This window comes from Ammodytes marinus (assembly GCF_949987685.1).
Source record: "Ammodytes marinus genome assembly, chromosome: 14".
Lineage (NCBI taxonomy): Eukaryota > Metazoa > Chordata > Actinopteri > Uranoscopiformes > Ammodytidae > Ammodytes > Ammodytes marinus.
This window is the reverse complement of record NC_137218.1, coordinates 7,867,618-7,892,207: the sequence shown is the minus strand read 5'-3', so window position 1 is coordinate 7,892,207 and position 24,590 is coordinate 7,867,618. Positions and strand designations below refer to the sequence as shown.

Below are 24,590 nucleotides of genomic sequence, written 5' to 3'. Positions count from 1 at the left end.
GAATAACTCTTTCAAGAAAACTGATCCTTGAGGCTCTGTCCAGCAGACTGTAGAAACCATGTTTGCTAACACTGCTAGCTGGCACACGGCCACCAGCCCCACCTGAGGGGTATACTACGAAGCGAGATTAAGGGCTGAGCGAGGTCTGTTGAGTCTAAAGCGGTCTAAAGCCAGAGTTTTCAGTATCACGAAAGGTGGCTTTCTTTTTACCTGGCTAGATCACCGTGGTAACAGAGGCTGCACGGCTAACCTGCTCAGACCAGTTTTTGTTTCAGAGTTTGAGCTTAAATTCGGCTCTTAGAGCGCTGCCCTTCAAGGAAACTACACATTTAGAAATCCCGCGGACCTGACTATATTGTCTGAGCGCTACATTCTCACTGAGGAAACTGTTACATCTAAACTTATTGATCAGTAAGTTAATGAACGAAACGAAGCCGTGACATTAGGCTTACAGAGTGAACTGTAACATCGCGCCGGGGCTTTTTGCCACATGCATACAGTTATTGAAAATGTAAAATAGCCCACACCTATACTGTATGCAGCGACACTCTATGCTCTCCTCTCAAATGATTTTACCTGGCGATATACACACACTGGCTCTTAATAAAGCGTTCTATAAAATCACAGGTTGCAACATTATTTCACTGTAGGCTTCTTTCTTTTCATCAGTAGCGATTACAGTTGGGACGTGACAGTTCGGACATCGCTGCAGACTCGCAGGTTAAGCTTCTCACAGTAGATTCATATTTGTCCGAAAAATCCAGACTACAGGTTTTTTAATGTAGGCCTATTGGTATTTGTAAGATTCAAATAAAAGGCTAATAGTCTAAATCAAAATTGTATTCATTATGATGTGGCCCAAAACTAATTGATTTTCCATAGGCTATTCATTTGGGGACAGTGTCAGACTTAAATTACATTCTTAAGTGTGGGACTATAGGCGTAGTGCTATAAATATAGCAAAGTAGCCTATATATATATTAGGCTAAATGGTATAGTGTTTAAATCCGAGTTCAACGTTTCATTGTTTTATAATGTCACGTTACGCACTGCGAGAACGATCGGCAAGATACATAAATAATTTCAATGCTGGCAGCATTCCACTCTCCTTAGCCTATTTGCAGTAAGAGTTTTTTTCGGCTCTCTGTTTTCTGCTGTAATAATTCAGACTGACAAACTCTTCCTCTTGAATGAAGTTGGCGACACACTTTTGTTTTACTCAGCTGCTCACAATCAGTCCGTTTGTGTAAAGTTAGCGGCAAAAGATCAGTCCAGTCTGTGCGGAAGCAGAGTCAAATGACGGTCAAACGCCCCCTCTCATGGGGACGCGCACAGAGCCTGAAGCCGAAACCCTCGTTCAACATAAGAGGTTGATAACTGCCTTCGTGATACCGGTTAGCTCTGAGCGAGGGTATGTGTTATGTTGAACCAGATCAAAAAAAGAGAGCCGGGCTCTGTTGAGTTTGCTTTGTAGTATACCCCTCTGGTCTGAAAGAGGTGCTCTGATGGAACCATATGGTGCTTGTCATGATGTCATGTCTTATCTTCCCGTCAGAACACGGATTGCCAAGAAATGCCACCGCAAGGCAAGTCTTGCTTTGACATCGCATGACACAACACATCATGTCATGACCCCACATGTCAGGTCACATCAGAGCCAATCTTAGCTTGTCTTTCTTGATGTGGCATGACATGACATATGGAATAACATTAAATGGCACTAAACATCTGATTCAATTCTGGGACATGTGAGAGGTGACTCAGCACTTAAGGTTGTAATATGCCATTACACAATATGTTTTGGTCCTACTGCAATAGGACTTGTTAAGTACACATGTCTTGTATTGTCTTGGTGTTGCTGTTGTGACAGCTGGATAGCTTAGTAGGTAACACTAGCAGGGCAAGTTCAGTGAGGGTCATTAGGCAAGCCCCTTTATGTTGTCTGCCAGTGCCTACTGCTAATTGTAAGACACTTTGGAGAAAAGCGTATGCTAAATGACATGTAATGAAATGTAAAAATAATTATATTGTCCTGATGTGACATACAATTTCTTGTATAGTCCCATTAAATCATGCCATGTCTGGTATTGGCTTGGTAAGAATTGCCAAATTGCCAAATCTAGCCATGGCAATATGATGTATCCAGAACTCTGCTGCTAGAATGCTAACCAAGACAGGGAAGAGAGAACACATCACTCCAGTCTTGGCTGCTCTGCACTTGCTCCCTGTTCCCTCCAGAATTGATTTGAAAATCCTTTTACTCGTATACAGAGCCCTCCGCGGCTTAGCACCGGCCTACATCACACATTACCTTCCCCCTTAAGTTCTCTCACAAGCCCTTATATCTTTGCTGGGTATCCAGTTACTGAAGACCCCACCAGAGAGAACATTTGGAAAGGCACCATGTTCCAGCTCTTTGCTCCCAAACTGTGGAACAGTCTTCCCAAACCCATTAGAGAGGCAGGCTGTGTTGTCATGTTTAAACGGCACTTAAAACATCTTTTGAACCAAGTGTTTCCTAGCAGCATCTCGTCAAATGAGTCACATATGCTGCTTCTAAATGGCTTTTCTTATGTATTCACCGATGTATTATGTCATGGATATTTTTCTTTGATTGAGTGATGCTTTTTTTAAACCACAATTTTTTTGCTATTTTAATGTGAAACTCGTAATGCCCACAGCGGCAAACAACATGGCTGTTTACAGAGATTGCAGTACAGACAGGTAGCGGATCGTGAGGAGATAACAAATCATTTTGGCAGTCATTTTGACAGCAAGAATGGCTGACTCCACCTTTAAGTAGAAGCTGTGGCTCTAGTGCAACAGGGAGAAGCCATGACTACAACAACGTTTCCCTCGCCTGCCTGTAGAAGTTTTTTTTCTGAGAGGAGACACAATGGCAGACCCACATCACACTAGACAGACTACACATCCTATCGGCCTGGCAATGATTCAAGATCCCCCAGGAGGAACAGAATAGAACATTTTGGCTTCTCGGGCTTAGTCTGCTGACACGACAACCTGACCCAAATGAGTGGCAGGCAACGGATGGATGCTTTTCAGCTCCCCTTGAGAGAACAAGCGGTGTAGGGCCTTTCCTTCCACACAATCTGTGTTAGGGTGGCTTGGGAATCAACGGCTAACATATTGTAAGCTTTAGAAAGAGCAACATTTATACTCATTTAATCAATACAAGTTGTGAAGGCAAGTGGAATAAAAAGCCCTTTTAGGTTGATACTTCCAGTATGGGTCCCAACAGAATCATTACACATGCTTTTTCCACTGATGTAAGCATTAGACTCAAATCCCCACCGTCACACCCACGGTCAATAGACATGTTACACCCTTGCATGCTCTCCTCTTATATTCAGTGTTGTCATTCAATGTTATTGTATTCACCACTCTATGTTTTGCAGCTTTGCCTAATCAGTAAAACAACTAAAAAAAAGTGTTTGCTAGGAAGTTATTACAATGCACTTAAATTGAGTTAACAAAGGGAAGGTTTTGCATTATGGCCTTGTACCTTCTCGTATAGAGACTGCATAACAAAATAGCATTAGGCTATCACTGTGTGCATTTATATTTCATTAAATGATCATTAATGTAGATTGTCCAAAAAAATAAAATAAAATCAAAATGTTATTGTGTCATTCTGCGAGTGACTTACTGGTTTGGATTGGATTTCTTTGGCATAGAGGGGTTGGAGGAACTCAGAGTCCCCTTCCAGTTTCAGGCCCTTCTCTGTGATTCTGAGGTTGCCCATGCCGTCCTGTCAGGAGCAGAGACACAGACACAGTTAGTTTATATTCTCAAGTACATATCATTTGGTCATGAACACACAATACCATCCTCAACTATATTTTAGTAACAAACAAATCATTGATGTCAGATTTCTGAAGTAGACATCACAACAACAATTCATCATCATGACAATACCTAATCACATATTTTAACATCCACATACCACACCGGGCACCAACTTTCCTAAATGCTAGCTATTTCTGATGAGAAACACCACACTCCATGTTCACTTATTCATTTTTCAATGACCTCCCAACCATCTCTTGTTACATAACCAGTGTTTTGTACCCTATACCTTGCTTAGATTATAAGTGGACCTTGAGAGCGTCAACAATATTCATCTTTCCAAGATACATAATTTATGTCATTAAACAGACATTATACAAGGTACACGCTCAGTTGAAGCATTCTCAGCAGGTTCAGGGATTTTATAAAAATGTGTCTTAAAGTGGAAACTAAGATTGAGGTTATGTGAGATTGTTTATATATTTTTTATTTTAAAAATAGTATAAATATTAGACTAAGTAATTAGACCCCATTGTCTTTTAACCTTTTAAATGCAGTGAAAATGGTTATTACTTGACTTCAGCATTAAAAATACAAACTGTAGGCAAAATGGTTTATGGGCATGTCTGCATAATGATTTAATGTGCAATCTTACAAAACTTCTCTCAACATTCACATATACATAAATGAGTTCACCTGCTTGCCATGAATTCCTTTTTTTATTGTACAAAACAACTTAATTATAACTCCAACAGCAAATGTGTTAAGCCTGAGATGCAATTCAATCCTTTGCTAATGTAATTTAAAGTTAAAACTTCTATATTTGTTCTCCTTATTCTTGTTTACTTCTTTAGACATGCAGCCAAAGGATACATTTTGTTTCCCTCTCTGGAAGCCAAGATTATATAAACACGGCGAAACACACTGCAATGCTTATAAATGCTGTAGTATTTTAGGGTGGCAGCAGGCATATAATATGATTTATGGAACTGGGTAAATACATTAGCATAACAGCAACCCAGAGGCTAGACGAGTGCATTAGTGACAGGCTGGTCACTGAATGGAATGGAATTCTTCATCAGGAGCGAGGAGCAAAGCAGACTTAATTCCCTTTACCCCAAAAACAATCATGGTGTCTGAGAGGAACACGTTGTATTTCATGTACGCTGCTTTCACCTTGACCCTTCATCCTCAACTCTTAAATTGGAATGCAGCGCAACAACTTGCCAGTCAGTCAAAAGGTTTTGCAGAGCTGTTGCAGATGCTTCCATTGCCTCAGTGTGTATACCAGAAAAGCACCAGACCGAAGGGATATTATTAACCAGCGATAAGAGGAGGTTATAGTCATTATATACATTACATGGAATTGCCCGCTGGATGGTTTCCCAGATAAAACCAAGGCAGCGTGATAGAAAAGGAGGAAAGAGAGAGAAAACTAGCCGGCAATCTGTAAATGCGATCTCCTCCTGCAAATACGTTATTTTTTTTGTTTTCCCGTCGTCTTTTGATCCCTCGGGTTTCTACGAGCAAATGGAGATCAAGACCCCTCCAAATCCCCAAAGTAACTGAGGACTGTTTTCAAGCCTCCTCCATGTAATCCGTTCCCCCCACTGTGTAAAACATATTAAAATTCTGCCACTGTTGTGTCAACAGGGGGGTTTGGCGGGTTGAGTCCTGGAAGTTTCGTGATTGCCAATCATTCCCAGGTGGAAATCAGCAGGCCTGTCAGAAAAGGGCCGGCAGACATTTTTTTTTTGTTTTCTTTCAAACTCAGTTTGCGCCACTTTGATGACGGAAAATCAAGTTTAAAGATAAATAAAAAGGAGACATGTTTTTCACTTCACAACAGAATATTCTAAAATCGAGGTCCTCAAAGACTTATTAATCTCTATCAAATCAAATATGTCTACAAATTCCTGAAGTCCCTCATCACTGAAACGCACAGCACACACACTCTAAGGGCTTCCCCCCCCGCTGGCTACTTCATATCTTAGTCCGGATAATCGCTGAGGATGCATAATAGCTTGAAAGAAGTCGTGCTTCCGTCATATCTCTGCCTTTCCATGTCACACATTTTTTCTCTTTGGAGATAAGTTGGGTAATACTTACACACTTGCATAGAAATACATTTATGAAATTCAACTCATGGTGACCTTTGGAATGCTGTACTAAATTGTGTCTGTTTAATTAAAAAAATACATAACAGCACCATGATATAAGAACAGTTAGTCTGCTTTAAGACGTTAAGGTTTTGTTTTTAGTTGTGTGAATAATGTCCAATGGGCACAATTGTGTCACTGTCGATGCACAATAGGAAGAGTAAAATAAGGACACCTTAAGAAAAAACTTATTGTGACGGGCGTCAGGAACAGAAATTAACATGGTCAAGGGTAAAAATGCTCTTAAGAAGTTTACGGTGTATGTGAAATGAAGGTGAATTTGATCCAATTACCCCATCCTTGGCTGCATTGGTAATTCTGGAAAAGGTTTTACCGTTTCTCCATCCATCCATATTACTGAACCACATGTATTTGAGCTACACAAAGTTTATTTCAAAAAGCAGGAGTGATAGTGCTATTACAGAGCTAGTAGCTATGTACAAATTTAGTGAGAGATACTTAAAGGAGGAGTGTAAAATGCAGCATTTGATATGCACCACATTCCATTTGATGGGAGTGTGTGATTGTATAAATTGAAATTTACACAAGCGAGTACAGAAAGACGACTAAGATATGAAATTTAACTGTCTCAACGTCGGAGACGGACAGAGCAAGGGCCTGGGTTTCACTGTTTTAACACCACAGAGAGGGAGACCATTCAAAAGTCACTCCCTATTTACTGAGCGTGAAATGAATGCATTATATAAGTGCTAACAAACAAAACAATAAAAAATAAAAGTTCCACAATGCAACATGATGTGGAAATAAGTATGCAACACCACGCGACAATGATGAAGCACAGTGATTGAGATTCATAAGAGGCCAAAATGTCAATGTACTGCCCACTGTAGAGTAAACATGAATGATGATTAAATTGGGAGCAGTGAATCGGTGAGCAAGGGAGTGATTTCATTCAGAGACTTTGTTTGACTGTTTTAAGGATCACCGAGAGACACATAAAGAACTTGGCTTGACTGTTTCAGCACCATGGAGAGAGATACAAAGACAGACTGGGTTTGACGGCATTATTACCATGAGACAGAAACATATAAAGCCTATAGAGACATGACTATTGAGCTATGGACAGAAATAAAAACAAGATGTATTCATAGCAGGGGAGGTGGCCGTGACATCTTAAAATATATAAATATATAAAATATTTAGATTTTTTTTTTGGGGGGGGGGGACTCTTCAATGACATGCGAGGTACAGAACGAAATCTAGCAAACGGTGGCAGAAGTCAGAAGGAAAATGCAACGAATAATGCAAGGTAATAGTAGTGGTTACAGGCACACTGTTCATTTCGAGCTACATCCATCAATCACATCACGATCGTCATGTTCGATTAGATTTGACTGAATACACAGAGCAAAGCTGCACTGGTTACTGTTTTGTTTCTAGCCTAAATGTTTTATTTTTTATTTGATGAGTCAAGGCAAGCAGTCATGAATAATTCAGGACCACGCTTACGAGGACAGAGGCCTCTGAACACTTCAGGTGTGCCTGCTTACCTCTTCTCTTCCCCTCTCCTCTAGAGTCCTTAAGTCCTCTTCATCCTCATCTTGACCCACTGTCTTTCAGCTCCTTAAAACACTCAACCTGGTTCGATCCTTGTCTGTCATCCTGTTTGTCAGTTTGTGATTCTTCTCACCCTATCACTTTGCTTTCTTCCACAACTGTTGGTCTTCTGTCACTTTCTTTACTCCCTTGATTTTATTCCCCTACTTCTCTCTCCTACTTGCTTGCTCTCACCAACTGTTTTGTTTTCAGTCTCTCATTTTGGTAATAACCTTCAGGTCTGTTGTATTCAACTGTATTACTTTTAGAAAGGTGTATGTAATAAACAGGCAACTACATCCATGTCATAATCTAATCAGCAGATTGTAATTTTATGAGCACTTTCATGCTCCAAAGGCGTGCCATCCTTTTACCCATCCAACCATCCATTCCGCTTGTCCAGTCGTGAAACTCTGACCCACACCACTATGCATACAGCCTCAAGAGGCACTGTCCTGCCCTTCATCAGTATTGTCCCTTCATGTAGCCTCTTGTGTAGTTGTTTGAATTGTCGTGTGCAATGACCCCTACAGCCTGTATAAAGGTGTTTAGCTAGGCTTGATTCTTTTAGATGCTTCTCTTCCTTTGCCAGTCTGAAGCAGTGAGAGATAAGGATATAATTTATCGCTCGTATACCAACACCCCTCCCCCCCTCGCCACTTTCTCTCCCCACCTTAATCTCCTTCTTCCTCTCTCAACCTCTCGCTCTCCAGCATTTGCTGCAACAAGGACTAAATTGATCTACACTCAAACCAACATTGCCTCCACTGTCACTACTCTGTTAGCTTGATAGTTATTGAGAATGTACTGTGTTTGTGTGCGTGTGTGTGTGTGTGTGTGCTTCTTTGTGAATACATGCTTCTTGGACTGATTGTGTATGTGGTCTTTGTGCTTGTTTGCTAGATATATAGGTGTGTGTGTGTGTGTGTGTGTGTGTGTGTGTGTGTGTGAGAGAGAGAGGTAGAGAGAGTGGGCTTGTAGAGGCATCTTTGTGAGGACCAATTTTAGCTTGTAATTATCGGAGTGAGGACATTTATGTGAAGTGAGGGCATTATGCAAAGTCCTCATTTCTTCAAAGGCCTATTGAGGGTTACGACATGGATTTAAGGTTCCTTTGAGAATGAGGGTTAGGTCAGGGTTAGTGTTCTGGTCAGGCATTTAGTTTGGATGGTTGAGATTAGGGTTAGGGCCAGTGAAGGCATTATGTCAATGGGTGTCCTCACTAAGATAGAAGTACACGAATATGTGTGTGTGTGTGTGTGTGTGTGTGTGTGTGTGTGTGTGTGTAAGTAGCTGCTCTGTTTACCTGGCTCTTTGTGTGTGTGTGAGAGCCGGAGAACACGTCTTGTAAATAGCATTGGTGCCTTCAGTTCCCTCTGTTATTCTCCAGATTTATTTGGCCCAGCTGTGCGTGCTACAGCAGAGACGGAGGGGGGTCGGCAGCGAATGTGGGGAAACAGATCGGTGAGTGGTAGTGGCAAATAAAAGGCCTGATGTAACACCGGATCTTTGAATCACTATGCTCGTATCTGTCCTCTATCTGTTTCCTTATCTATATAATCTCCCTGTGCCTGCCTTCTCCCTCCATCTCCCTTTTCTGAACTAGACAATCTTCAGAGAGCACAGAGTCGCTGCTGTCAATAATGTAGGCCTATTACCGAGCGTCTGCATCAATATGCATCAAGCCACCACCCGAGGCGAAAGCATATATACAGACGTCTTGAAGCTCTGGGAAAAGAAAAAATATTATACCACACACACCTAATAATATCAACTTCTGCATCATGCATCTTGAAAGGTCAAAATCTTTGTTTGGATACTCCTACACAGTTCAAGTTATTCTGGCATCGAGCGTGAGTTGTTTGGACAGTGACCAAAAAAAAACATCAAAAGCGACTGTATGTTGCCAAAGGCTGTTTCAAAAGTTTTAAAGTGGGTGGATTCTTTTTCTACAAAATGTCCTTTTTTTCACTATTTGAAACGTCCTAACCCATGGACTTCTCAGTAGTTTATATAAGATCTGCAAAGCTAACTTCAATCTGCAGACAGGCACTGAGACCAAACTCAGTAGCTGGATCTTAAAGACCAACCGTCATTCACAGAAGAGATTGTCTTAACGTACAGAAACCAAAACTGATGGTGCATTCAAGTTTACCAACCAGCATTTCCCCCAAAACTAATGTGTATTCACTTTGGATAAGCAGTAAAAATAATGTAAAATGTCCCCAAATCTGAACCATCGGTTGTTGAGGAGCTCCACCAGAAGATGCCAAGACTCGTCTTCACAGGAAACTCTTTTTTCTTTAAACATCATTGCAACTATCTGTTGTAGGATTTGATGTATACTTCCATGGTAGGCAGTCAGATATCAGGACAACAGTATCTTCAGAAAATAGGAATTGTAAATACTTCATCATTGCAGGACTACAATATTCATTTTCAGCCTGTGCAAGTCCCACCCTCCAGGCGGCTTAAACACATTGACAAATAATGACGGGTGGCTCACACTAAAACCGAGGCCTGTGTTAGCCAATGGTAAACATACGGGAACCCAGAAAAGCTGTTCTCTCGTCTGTTCTCTCGTTTACCAGCAAAACCTGTGTTAGTGTTTCAAATGCAAATTATTACACAAAAGGGCATTCTGGCCACCTGCGTACCCTTTGCCAAAAAGCACTGTGAGGTAAATGAAGGACCATCGAGCAGCAACAACGCGCATCTCCTGCAATCCATTCCCTCTCCAAATCCTGCAACACTGAGTGCTCTTTCAATCAGCCTCCATTGGCCCTGTGTGGCGGCCAGGTGCCAATATGGCCCAACTCCAAACTAATACATTTTTTCAATTGATCTGTTTGATAACAAGAGAAGAAAAAAAAGTTTTCCCTACAGTCTGAGTGAAAGCAGCAGCAGCACTAGCTCCTGGAGCGGCAGCCCCCCTACTGAATGGCAGGCTCTCTTTCTACCCGCTCCACAGGTGATAGCTGCGACGTCATGTTGCAACACCCTGCGATGGCTATCGGTGGAATTGGCTTTGAGATTGCTCTTCACAGCAAAGCCCGCACTCCTCTGATTGAGGCCCTCGACGCAGCACCACATCATCCATCAACGGGATGGGAATGCAGATGGGGGGCAGGAGGAGGGTATTGGGGGGGTAAGGAATGAAAGATGAAAGAAAGTAGAGTAGGAGGGGGTTTGATAGAGTCAGACAGAGATAAGACTGGGTTAAAACAGATAGATAAACACACGGAGCAAGATAAGGGTAAAGAGAAAATGAGACCGACGATGTGATGGAGTGTAAATGAGGCGAAAGATGAAGACTGCAAGTAGAGTCAAGAGAGGAGAGGGGAGACAGAGGGAAGGAAGGAGACTCGGATGGAAACATTGGAAGGTGGGTGGAAAAGTAAGTGTGTGAGGGACTGAATAAGAGGCTGAGAAAAGAAGAGGAGGCAAGTATAGCATGATAGAGCCGGTTCATGTCAACACTAATGTGGAGGGATTTGAAAAGCAATCTTTTTTTCGTTTGAGTCTAACATCCACTTTAAGTCATGGCTTATAAAACCTATGCTTTGTGAAAGGGCTATCCAAGGTACCATTTTGAAAGGCTTGCATCGCATTGCAGTGTGGATGGAGAGGATTTTTTTTTCATAAAGCCTTTTGGTGCGATAGTAAATTCAGCCTTCACCGACACAGACGGTTGAGAATACATTGTAATTATTATACCTGCTAAATGTGGCTGACTGTACCACTGTGCAGCATCACAGAGCTGTAGTGCAGCTGTAGACTATTGGTCTCGTTGACACGTTGTGACATTGTGCTGTCTTACAAAAACAATGTATCCCTCTTTCGAATGAGATCATATCTTAATTGTCGTACTAATGTAGGTATTCAGCAGCCTATGGTTCCTAGGATACCACGGGCAGTAAACGATAGAAAGTCAACTTCCATCATCTCCGCAGTGTAAAGAAACAACTCTTAACTGGCAGCTCTGTCTCTCTGTCTCCTCATGCACTATACATAGAGAAGAGGACGTTAGGGTTCACAGTGTTTTTATATGCTCTCATTTAATGATTGCGAACAATAACAGGAGCAGCTTAGAGTGTTGGAAGACTTTTCAAAGACTCCATGTCTGCTCTCTGTGCCTGCGGCTGCCACATGTCAGTGTCACAGGCCGATAGATTTCCTATTAACTTCATCTTCATCTGGGACGGACGGCCTGGCCTTCAGAGGCCCGTGGCAGTGCGGCATCAAGGTCTACACACCGGCAGTGATTGACGTGTGAATACACAACCCTGCAGGCTCACAGTGCTGGATAAGAGCACGCAAAGAGTGCAAGGGCTGTGGATTGTACACCAGATGCCATGAGCACTGCTGCATTCACCAACACACAGACATCAAGGTTGCCTGTAATATGCAGTTTTTGAAATGTTGATGGAATGAAAACGGCTGCAATACCAGGTTTATTATCCAAATGTTGAATTGTGCACGCATTTGCCCTACTGTGTTGACTTTCAGGGCTCAGCAATTACGTCTTTTATTTGTTGCCCTGCAATTAACATCATTTAGGGTTCAGATGTCTTTGAATGGAGTGTTTATTTAGTTAAGCTGTTTAGCTATGCTTGACACAAGTAATTTTTAGTGTAAGCTTGGTTCTAAATCTAAGCGTGAAAAACAAACAGAGCAAACACTGCACTGTGTACTTACTGTCTTGTACTTTTTACCTGCAAACATTGTGGTGACGTTTAGTCCCCATGGAGATAGACGTTCACAACATAAAACACACACACACACACACAGACACACACACAGACACCTACACTGTTATGAATACATTGTGACAGTAGTGAAAGTGGTGCAATTATCTCCTGTCCATAAGTAATTAATGTGGGCAAATTGGAGGTGTTTATTGTTTTTATGGTTCTTGGAACAGCTTTGTCATGAAGTTTAATTTTTCAAGTTTCAGACAGAGGCAAGGTTCAGTCACTGTCAGAGCCAGGCAGCGTGCAGTTTAACGTGTGTTAGGCTGAAGTGATGTGCTGCAGCAAAAACCCTCACGCTTAATAAGAGTTCTATACACAAAATTGGATTTAGCCGTTCAAACGAAAGAGAAAAAAAAACACTGCATTTCCATGCAGACACCATACGACAAAAACTCCACTTAAGTTAAGACTGTGTGTTTCAAAGCCCTGGAAAAAGCTAGAATGTGGATATTCGTGAACTTTTCTATTTTAATTACAAAATGTCTCATTAAGATAATACCATTCCTTGTGGAATACAAATCTAGATGTTGTAAGTGTTGTAAGCAGACTTTGAATAGCTTACTAACCATATATTTGAGATTTTATTCAGATTTTTTTTTCCATTACAAGAGATAAGCTCATTAGCTTTCTTTTAATTTGATCATAGTGATGGAGCAGAGAAGGCTTAAAACAACCATTATACTAAAAACCCATCCATATATTATATACACATCGAGATTTTAGTGATTCTGCTATAGTTTATACTACAGATGGTGAATTTCAACTTCAGCTAAACAAGCATGTGGGTCATTTAAGTATCATTCACAGTTGTTACTTAAACTTCTCAGTTTGACCAGGCTGTGCAGGGATACCACTTAGTTTGAATCTGTTTGTCACATAAACGCAAAATCTGACCTTCTTGGAAGTCCCCCTTTAGCTGTGTCACACTGCATAATCAACCCAGCTCTCCCTTTGATCTACGTCTCTTCCCCAGTTCTTTCCCCTTTTTTCTTTCTTTGAAAGAGACAGTTTAAATGAGGTCTGTGTGCTGTGCCTGAAGCTCCAGACACTTTCGAAGGTCCTCAATAAAAAAAAATGCTGCCCTTCTCTGCGCTAGAAATTTACGACGCACAAACTTTCCTAGAAGCTCAGGGTTGCTCAGATTGAATGGCCTTGTCTTCAAGGCACAAGCCCCATCAAAAGGCACGCCGACGCCTAGAAGGTCTTACTTGCTCAGACAGAGGATGGGAGCAACAGAGACAGAAAGACAAAGACGGGAGTCAAGAGGAGCTTACTGGCGTTTTCATCTTTTTTTCCTTTTGTTCTGACTTTTTAACTGAAACTGCTGCAACTGCTGCACAGATTAAACTGCTCAGAAGCAACTCTCCCACATTCTCTTTTCAGTTTTTAAAGGCTACACAGTCAATATACTACATTTTCTTGAGAACTATATGTAGAATAAAACTTTCATTCAGATGTGCAATGCATATGTGAACGCTTTCTTGTGCAAGTTGCTATTCAAGTGTATGATGAATCATAAATGTGTTGAAAAGTAAACCCACTAATACATGTACATTTCTTGGAGTGGATAGATGCTTTGCAAAGTTGAATTAAATGATGTTGGTGTGGAGTGCAAACAATTGTCTGTACTTTTTATTCAATATTTTATAGAACAAATAGCATTTGTGAATGACAAATATCTATCAAGATTGGTATTCTGGTAAGAAAAAGATTGGTGCGTCTTCCCAGTATAATTTTATTTTTTCAATTTGACTGTGAGGAACAGCTGAATAAAAAAGGTGTTGGATGTTCAATTTAAATTACAAGGAAACATCAAGAACTCAGTGCCCACAGTTGTAAATATGGCCAGGACAGTGGAGCGAGGCTTCTTTAGATGAATAGAAGTTCAATCGGGAAAAAAATCTATAAGTGGATAAGAGAGAGTTGGTGATGCTTTATCCAGCATTCTGCAGGGATATGGGGTGGGAAAAATGTGAAAATATCCAATCCGCCCACCTGTTTAGGTATTCATATATTTATATATAGCGTCCCAACGGATGGTTTGCCATGTGGCAGTGCTGCAATATATTTATTTTTATATGAAAAATGTACAGATAGGCCTATTGCCAACGAGTTAAGTCTATTTCCCTCTTCCTTTGTTGACTTTTTATTAAATATGTCTGAAATGTGTATGTCATGCATGAAAAATGTTCCTGGCAGCCTATTCTCCTCTCAGTTTTGTCCTCTGGGTTGTGTGGTGAATACTATGTGCACTCGCCCAATGTTATCTTCCTCCAAAGACCGATCTGGGAAAAATGTCGGGCGAGTAGGACTGGAAGTTGTCGGCTTTATCTGCCACCCCTGCCTTTTTCATCTCCCCCGTATGCGTCTTTACTGAATGAAAGGAAGGCATGCATACACAGAGAGATGACCTCACACGGGAAAAGTCTAAAATCGGAGCAAAGCTATAGAGCAAACGTGCACTGCTGTCTCACAACCTCACTTAACCCCCTGCGGCTTGCAAATTGCCCCAACAGGTCCACAGGCGATGCCATCTCCTCTGCTTTCCACCTAGCCCTGGTACTTTTCACACAGTCAGATTGCGAGGGATGTGAGTAGAGTGCTAAACGGAAAAGGTTGGGTTTTGCAACACAAATACTATTCGCTTGTGTTGAGGTAAAAGCCTTGAGGCATTAGACAATATATGTCACATTTTCAAAATAGTTACGTTTAGTTTTTTTTTATTTGTTTCCTGCTGCCATACAACAATGATTAATGCATAGTAAACTTGGTCATCTTCTGATTAGGAGTCTGGAAAATGCTTACAGTCTGACAAAAATGGGGAGCAATCACATGTGTTCTTTATGGAAATTATTCACAACTGTATTTGCAACAAAACAAATATATATATATATCCAAAGCACAATATATTTAGATTAGATAAATCAGGAATGGATGATCAAACAATGGCAATAATAATCTCAGTAAGGTAGGATCAATAAGACAATCGTTTGAGAGGGAATTTGAATGATGAGAAAGCATCGAGACAGGAAGTGAAAGTAACAGTATCGAAGACACACACACACACACACACAAACACACACACACACCCCCCTTGTGTTTCATTCATAACTGCACCCAAAGTAAGGGACACAGTAAAGACAGACTGTATAGGACAGACAGTGATAGAGACTCAGCGAGTTTCACAGCATGACAGGCTGTTTCTCCATAGGCAGAAATAGAAGAAACTGCTTTCATCTTAGGTACACTTTCGCCTCAACCTGAGCACTCATGACATTTCGTCATCGACTCACAGACTCGACTTCTTTCTGACAGGGACCGCCTGCTGTGTGAAGCACAAAAAGCGTCAAGTCTTCCCTGTTCGGCTGAACATAATAGGAGCCCAATCAGTGGATGCTAATATCGATCTTCACAGCGGGTCAAAAAGACTGACTGCATGAAACAAGATTGCAACACAGACAGAGGCACTTCAAGAAGCCGGAGATAAGATTCCCTTTTCAAGACTTCCTCACAGCCAGCATAACGACAGAACTGCTCCTCAACATGTCCACATTGTTTACTTCAGGTTCTACCACCATTACACCTTTCAAAAGGCTGCAAAAGAATAAAGCTCTCTTATCTCAAAATCTGTTTTGAACCCCAATCAGTGCTTGCTTTGTGAAGACAGCTGCCTGCTGCTGCTGCTGCTGCTGAAAACAAGTTTGACGAGAGTGCTGGGACTGACGTACTGAGTAAGTGTGCCATAAAAAACAAAACTATGAGCTAAACGAGGCTAACAGGCTTTGTAGGGCCGGAGAGTTGGTGATCATTCAATGTGGGTTCATCACTATAAGCCACCGTTCACATTGCAGAGCCTTTGAATTCAATACATTCAAACATAGGCAATATTGAATGATGCAGCTTCAACACCATCAACAAAGTCAGTAGATGTGTGTCTGAATATATCAGGGCATATGGTACATTTGTAACCTACAGTGGTTATTTTACACTTACACTAATTGTGTTTCCACAAAAAAATGGAAGACTGCTTTGTATGATCCTTGTTAATCTTGAGGTGAATTGAATAACAACCAAAACTAAATGAAGCACAGCAGTAGAACAATCCACCCCATTAAGAGCAAAAGCTTTGTAGTCCACCGGGAGTCTCACACCACTTCAAAGGAACTCTAACCTTTCCTCTTCATCTGCTGTTCTTCTACTGCTGTGTAAACCTCTTTAAGTATCTTTAGACTCACTGATTGATGCCTATTGCATAATCTTGCAAAAAAAAAAAACGTTATAAGCTCTTTCCTCTTTGTCAATTCGCTTGTGTCTTTTGCCCACTACCTCTTATTTGTCCCTCTTCTTCCCCTGTGCTTGTATCTTCCATTGTCTTCATGGAAACAAGAGGTTTAATCAACTAGCTTTGTTTTGTGAGACAACACCATCAATCAGGTTCCCATAAGTAAGTGAAGTTGTCATGTAGCACGAGGCACAAGGATTTTGTGTCATCAAATCCTCTTGACGTGTGGTTGAGTAAGATTTTGGAGCCTTACCTCATCAGTTAGCTGAATAAAATGTGCTGTGCAAGGTTTACTTCTTCAAAAAAGGAAGGCTGATGTAACTCTGACCATTACCTGCGAAGCATAACACCGAAATACCTTTTGAAGTGTAATAACAGAGAGGAGACAAAGTCAGAGTGCCGGAGAAGAGTTGTGTCCCTGGATAATAGGTCTATGACTTTGATACTTTCGTAAAATGGATGCTCTTCCACTTGATGCAGGCTGTGTGCTTAGGTTTATCTACGTATTTTTCTTTTGCCAAGAAAGTTGCAGAGCCCAGAATTGTCATGTCATTTTTTTTCAGCCGTGAGCACATCATATCCACGTATCGTGTCTGGCAGCTATGGATAAATCAACCACTGTCTGGCGGCACCGACCACTGTCCAATTACAGGATTTAATTATTAACAATATGCTGAAACAAATACACTTCTAAAATGTTGCATTATTAATAAATATTTTGAACTGATTTTGCTCATTACGGTGACTATATCAACAGAGATTTTAATTATGGTGTCTTTGGGATGTGTATTCTATAATTTTCCTATAGGCTCATATAAAGCATAAAGTATTTTAGCCTGTTGTTTGTGTTTCCTCTGCGCAATTTCCGCAGTTTTCTTTGGTGGTAAACCTTTTGTTTTATACTACATGGTCAATTTTCAGTTGCAAATAGTCTCAACATTAAGTATAAACTATTTATTGCTTAACCCAGGAAAACATTGCATCAACCCATTGCAGAAACCTGATCAAGACAGGTTGACAGAGAGTGCAGGAAACAATTCCATATTTGTTTGGTTATTTGGTCACACGTCATTATGTCAGGAGCGGGTGTGAAGGACCTTGCTCAAGGGTATGTCAGGAGTAGTAATTATGAAAAGGGAACGCTGCTGTTTCAGGCTGTCAGTCTCAAACTAATGACTTTCAGGTCCCAATCATTTCATCTCTAAGATTAGCCACCTGATGCCTCATTAGCAGAGCATTTGTGTTTGTATGCATGGTTTTTGTCAGTGATAAAACTCCAACATCACACCATAATGACCTCAGTACGGGATTTATTTTTTATTTTATTTATTTTTTTACAGCACAGCACTGTCAATACCAGACTTAAAACTATCCAGACCACAGCAGACAGTGTGATGGATGTATCGTTTCTGGAGTCTAACATCTTCAACAAACTCTGATGCCTTTTAGATCTTGAACTGGTCTTGAACCCATTACAACCGTATTCTATTAATGTCTTTCAGTCAGTCGTTTGGCTCTGACCTGGAGGCAGACCAAACCCTTTTAAATAGACTCCGACTCAAACAAAGTAATGTGGAACCATCTGTTATAGACAGTGACAGAAGAAGTCATGACTCTCACTTTTGGAAAATAATAAAGTGGAGAGTGGAGAAAGTTGCTGCATTCAATATACCTCTGGAAACAAGTTGACATATTGAGGGCCATCTCAATGGATCTCAGAGATGGCAGCTGTTACATTTGTGACTTGAGAATCAATCCTAAATCCAGTGCATTTACTAGACTGGTTATACTAGACTTGTGCACACCATTTCATGGTGCCAATTTGGAATTTAATCCCCTCTCCATGATCTGCAAAGAGCCTGATAGATATTAGGGATACATTTGTAATAGTTTTTGTATTACACATAAGTAATTAATTCCTTCATATTAACAGCTCTTATTCAAGCACTAGGACTAATCCAGAGCATAAATTGAAATCAAATACTAACTCATTGACTGTCTCAGAACACTTTAGATCACCACTTGACTGTTGTTTGGCCGACTAAATAGTTTGAGCTTCCCTGACTGGCTCCCCAACTGTTCAGGTCTTTTCTGACTGGGGTGGTTGTTATAGTGGCTCAGCTAATTGCACTTCCAGGAAATAACACATCTACATGCATTGTGCCAGAAGGCTTGCATCCTATCCCTTGCCTTTTTAATTCTTATGTGCTCTCTTTTGGAGAGGTATGCAATGGCATGTGCCAGGGGACAAACTGTCTGCAGGTATTCACTCCAAGCCAATCCCATCTGCAGGTGATTGCACTGATAAGTGATTGTCTGTCTGAAGGTGTAATGATCAGTGATGGCGTAATTTGTTGAAGGTAAATCGTGCAAACTTCTCAGGCCTACAGGGACATGGTTGACTGTACGGATCATATTCTCAGGACACAAGACCAGATTGGTTTCTGTTGATGACACCAGACTGTATTTGTTCTTGGCATCTGATGAGTTGAGTCCAAATAACATATTGATGAGCTGCACTACCCCTGTTTACAACATGTCTCTGTCTCCAATAAAGCCTTGGACATGATACAAAACTATTGTATTCCCTAATGTTTTATGTAATGTGTAATGTAAGGGGTCTGTATATCTTCATTGGTGTGATTATTTTTTGAAATTGATATCAACTTTTTTTTTTTTTTTTTACTTTAACTTTTTTGTGGTTAATTAATCCAGTCCACCCATCTGCCTTATTACCAATGCACAACACTAGCACATATACACATCTTCATTTAGTTTATTTTTTAAATATTTCATTAAAACCCCTGCTTGTTCATTCTGGGGCATTAAACAGCAGGACGGAAATTAAATATTTTCACAGCAACATTCAATTATCTCTCAGCGAGCAAGTTGCTGGACCATTCTTTGACACTTCCATATGTTTCTGTGATTTTGTATCTCTTTATGTTTTGTAATTATGCATTTTGTTGGGTGCCTTGCAGTGAGCTAATTTTCCCATTAGGGACTATAACATCTTGAAGTTAAGCTTTATTAGTCATCCCATGAGCACAAGCATTCATGAAGTTAGCAGACTCAGAATGTAATTAGTGTCTTGGACTGTAACTCCATTTCACACCCTGGAATGCACTGCATGCCTTTTGTCCCACACTCATTATTCCTTTTATTTGGTACAATAAATTGCACAAGAACTGTGAACACAGCCTATCGATGGCCTTGGTTAGACTTTTTTTATTCCCTGTGGCTATATCTTCCATCTCTGTTGACCTTTCAGTTCAGGCTGCTAGAGGTACTGGATTTAATTGTCCACAATGAGAGCCGGAAACTCCAATCTCATCAACAGCATGGGGATGTAATTCCCCAGCAGACAATTGTGCATTTTGTCGGCTAGTGGTAAGAATGGACTGTTTGGAAGCACCTTGGGACTCATTCATGGGGGTAGGTCAACACTGTGAAAATGATGAAACATTGTTGATAGGCTTGACCCTGGCTCATTGTCAGTTTTATTTTTTTAAATATTATTTTATTTAAATTAGTTCTCACTGTTAAAATGCAACTTTCTCACCACCTTTTTTTTTAAGGTATATTAAAACAAAATTATCCGGTAGATGATTTTCAGAAGGTTCAGTCAGAAGAATCAGTCAGAAGATTGATGTCTGAGGACAAAACAGATAACAGCTGCCATATAAAGCCAATAGTCAGTAGGATCATAAATATCCCACGCCAGTAATATCAGAGTAAAATTATAGTCTGGCAACCCTAAAATGGGGACATCATTATTTTCGCTGTAGTCAAAAGCAATCATCAGCTCCCTACTCTCCTCCTACTCCTCTTCCATCTTCTCTTTGTTTGACTTCTCTTTACCCACCCCTTGTTTCCATGAGTGAAACCCGTGAAAAAAGCTTATCAAAGTTGCCTGAAGAAAGGCAGGCTGCAATCAGAGGAAAAAATACAGTTTTTTTCCCCTCACCCTTTCACCAACAATCCACAGAACAGATAATCTACAGAGAGCCTTCAAATGCATTATGACTAAACTGCTATCTACAAAGAGAAAAACGGTCTCGCTTGTCATTTTTCCACCCCCACATAAAAAAAGATATAACTGTGTAGATTTTCAATGTAAAAAAAAAGGGTTGGACTCAAAGGGCTATATTAAGTGGCATTTTGAAAAAAAAATGCTGCCCCCTAACAGTCAACGCTTGAAATGCTTGCTACACATTAACTAATCATTAACTACAACTACCGCCTGTAGGAATTACCTATTGAGTTTGGATCACTGCTAATTTCTTCAATCTCATGTAGGAGATCCATGTAGAACGCTGTTGTGGTTTCTTCTCACTCAAGCTTCCTCCGGGAAGCCTCCGCACACACAGCTGAAAAAGCCAATTGTTGTCTTTAAAAGGACCTTTCAAGGCCACATGACACATGGGTGTTGCAGCTGAAAGTTCCTATCCACCACCATAGTGATTACCCAAAGTGCTACCTTCTACTCACTTTTGAGTGCAGACAGTCGCAATTGCCTGTGTTTGCTGGTTGAAAACAGTGAGGGATCTCATCCATGTTGCCACACATACTGAAACTAGAAAGCACTTGAGGCTACGCAATCCTACTTTGATAACAGACAAAACGTTTGGGACTTGCATCTCAAAATCAACTATCACAATATAAAACTGCCTGATCTGATTTAGTTTGGGTAATTGCAGGAGATACTTAAAAAATGCATTCATTTAAAAGTGTATGCATAATTCTGTGCGTGTTTGTCTCTGAGATTGAAACATAGGTGGCACTCCTCTCAACATTTCAGCAGCTCTGAGGTTATCTCGTGTCCCGACTGCTTACATTACAAACCATTTCAAAGCCTGTATTGTCATATCAGAGTATGAGTCATTACATAAAAGTGGAGGTAATGGTTAATGCATTTACTGTGTGCTTAACCACCTTATACCTGTAGAATGTGTATATAGTTCAAACACACCGGGAGATGGGGGGCGCTAATGCACTTTAAGTACACTTGGATGCAAAAGCATGTTGTGAATACCGGGTCGGAATATGTCACATATCACATCTTTCTTAATCTAAATATGACAGCAGCATATAGTTCAAATTCAGACATCACCTTTACCTTGCCAAATGTTCTGGTAAATCTGCATTCAGTGAACATGAATAAACAACATCCGGCAGTGGGAATTTGGGGAGTCATAAGAGCTGACAGATTGGCCGAAAAGGGAAAGGTCAGTCTGGGACTGCAGAGGCTCAGCCGTTGGTACCGCTGACCTGGCTTTGGCCCCTAGTGGGACTCATTGGGAGGAATCCTGGTTTAACAGCCCGGTCCCCCTCCGCCTGTCTCCCTGGAGCAGTGAGCCTTATCACAAAGTCACAACAGTTAACCTAACAAAAACCAGTGGGGATAGGTACTGAAAATGGAAAGCACCTCTTGTTCTCCAGAGAAAAACGTTGGGCATCCGCACATTTATGCCAGCACCTCCTGCCGAGTGCTTTCATATTTGCAAAGTTTGTCAGTGGTGTGCCGAGTACAGCTCGTAATGTAATTTTGCTAGAAAAAAGTAGTTGAAAAAGGATCAAAAACACAATTGTGTTGCTGATTTGACAAATGTTCAATACAAAATGTGATGTAAAATATTTTTTGCCAAATTCACATTTCCATTGGTTTATTTTTAATTTCTGAACACATTTCTTTATGGTCATCCCAATTAGATTTTTGACCAGACACTGGTTGGCCAAAGTAGTGTAATCTGAACATTATTGGATCACATACTGTATTTGCCCTGCTATCAGCTGTGATTGAAGCAACAATCAACATTGGATCGGGTCCTCACCCTTTGTATTTTTCTAATTCAGGTTTGGATAAAGAGCGGACAAATTCAGCTAATCAACTGGAACGCTCACATCTTAACAGCACTAGCATCTCACCATTGCATCGGCTCCCTCCTCCCTCCAGGCCGCTTTCCTGGCTGCTAAAGAAGCCTGGTGCAGCCAGGTGGAAGGACCCAGAAAAGAGGGTAGCCAATACATCTCTCTCACACACACACACACAGACACACACACACACACACACACACACACACACACACACACACACACACACACACGTCCACCATGTACATGAGGTGCAGCCTCTCTAATCTGTCTCACTCTAAAGGCACCCGGCTGTCTCGGCTGCCACAACCGGCCTATTTAACATGATGGGAGGCTAGAAAATGCACCAGGATGAGCTGTAGATCTCTGAAGACAGCGGCAAGGATCGCACACCTGCACCTACACTTTCATCACAGACACAAACCCACAGATCAAAGTTAGATTGACTTTATGACTGAAGCTGCCGATCCTACAGACAAACATATCTTGTATCTCCACTACTTGAAACCATTCAAAGACTGTGCCAGCATATGGTCAGTTTGAATGTTTTTAACTCTTCATTTTAACTTCCATTCAGTTTCTGACCCTGACTTTTGCGCCCAACTGCAGGCTTGATTTAATTAACTGTATTACTATTCAGCCTTACACTCGGCCTGTTGGAGGATCTGCTTTATGTGGAAAAGGTTGTGTGGGCTATCAAAGGAAGTCAAATAACCACATTTCCAACAGCATAGATGTACCAAAATTAATAATTTCATAGACAAAGACATGTTTTTATGAAAGCAAATAAATTCCAAAGAAGGTCTTGGCCGGCACTACCATTCTGTTGGTGCATGATCGTAGTGAATACACATGCACAGTTTGTATTTTCCTCTTATCCACAAGGCTACGACTTGAACCTTGAGAAGCTAAATATGAACAAAGAAAATCTTATTTCAATTACACACTCTTAACAGTTTTGACTACTTCACATAGGTTGAATATACTGAAACATGAATAGTATGAATACAGCAGGTCAAACTAGCTCTCTACAGTTATTCAGGCATGTAAAATATGGAATGATATACACTAGATAGTATATAAACAAGTACAAAACAATTCCTAGAATCAACTGTTCATCCTGTGATTCAACATTTCAGAGTACACAAACAGAGATAAGTGAAAGCAGTCGGATCTCCTAGTACGATCATGTGCACACTTGTTTCCTGCTATTATAAGATACCAAAAAAGTTATTTGCTAAACAGTTGTGACAAGAACATTGAAACAGGACACATCCACTCGGATGAAAGGGTCACCTTGTTTAAAAGTTTACATTTTGGACAGCAAAAAGTTAGCAGCTTTAATATTTACAAGCTAAATAATCCATATTACTGGTATAATTCCTCTTGCATACTCAAACCGTCTTTTATGTTCAGGATCATGTCCTCACTCATGCAGATATCTAAGTTCTGCACATTCTGAAATGTTGACAATTCGTATATACTTAGTTTTTTTTACACAGTAAAGAAACTACACTTTAATTTATAGATTAATCCTCTCAAAAGTCTACATGTGTGTGTTTCCATCTGTGTAAAGGTCAGAGGTTCACTTACATTTCTGCGCATGAAGTGCATTTGACAAACATCGTATTTACATTACAAATTATTTCATAGTTTTGAATCATTGTGTCAACCATTTAAATGCACAGAAACAGTGTGCATGAATAAGCACATGCACGGCCCTAATAATGTATTGGTACAGCTTGCGTGTGCTTTGCGGTACTCACAGTGAGTGTCAGCTGATGAACTGTTGACCCATGCTAATGCACATTTCCGAAAAGCCGTTTGGAGAGTGGGGAGCTTTAACGTTGGACTTGACGCACATTTTCATAATTGCCCAAAATACAAGTGGGGAACATGGCCCCGGATGGAGAAAATGCAACATGTCCGTTTCTGGTCTAATAACCTTCATCTGCATATAAAGGATCTGATCATCTGACATGCAGCTGCTCGCGTTTATACAAAGTAAAAAAAGGGATGCTGTTTATGTGTGGTTAAGGTGGACCAGACAGGAAGTTAAAACCCTACAACTTTGGACCTTGTAGTTGTACTGTATGTTGCATATTTGCTACAGTAAAATTAATGCATAATAACTGAAGTGTTTTGAGTTTGGAAAAA

The 24,590-nt window shown here is 40.6% G+C and overlaps 1 protein-coding gene across 1 annotated transcript in view; it reads right to left on the bottom strand.

Annotated features, from left to right (window-relative positions):
• Positions 1-24,590, bottom strand: part of sgcd (sarcoglycan, delta (dystrophin-associated glycoprotein)) — a 108,975-nt gene that overhangs the window by 61,362 nt on the left and 23,023 nt on the right. The window contains exon 3 of the mRNA XM_080041036.1: positions 3,668-3,769. Within this exon, the coding sequence (XP_079897162.1) occupies positions 3,668-3,769 (102 nt within the window). The remainder of the gene's footprint in view (positions 1-3,667; positions 3,770-24,590) is intronic.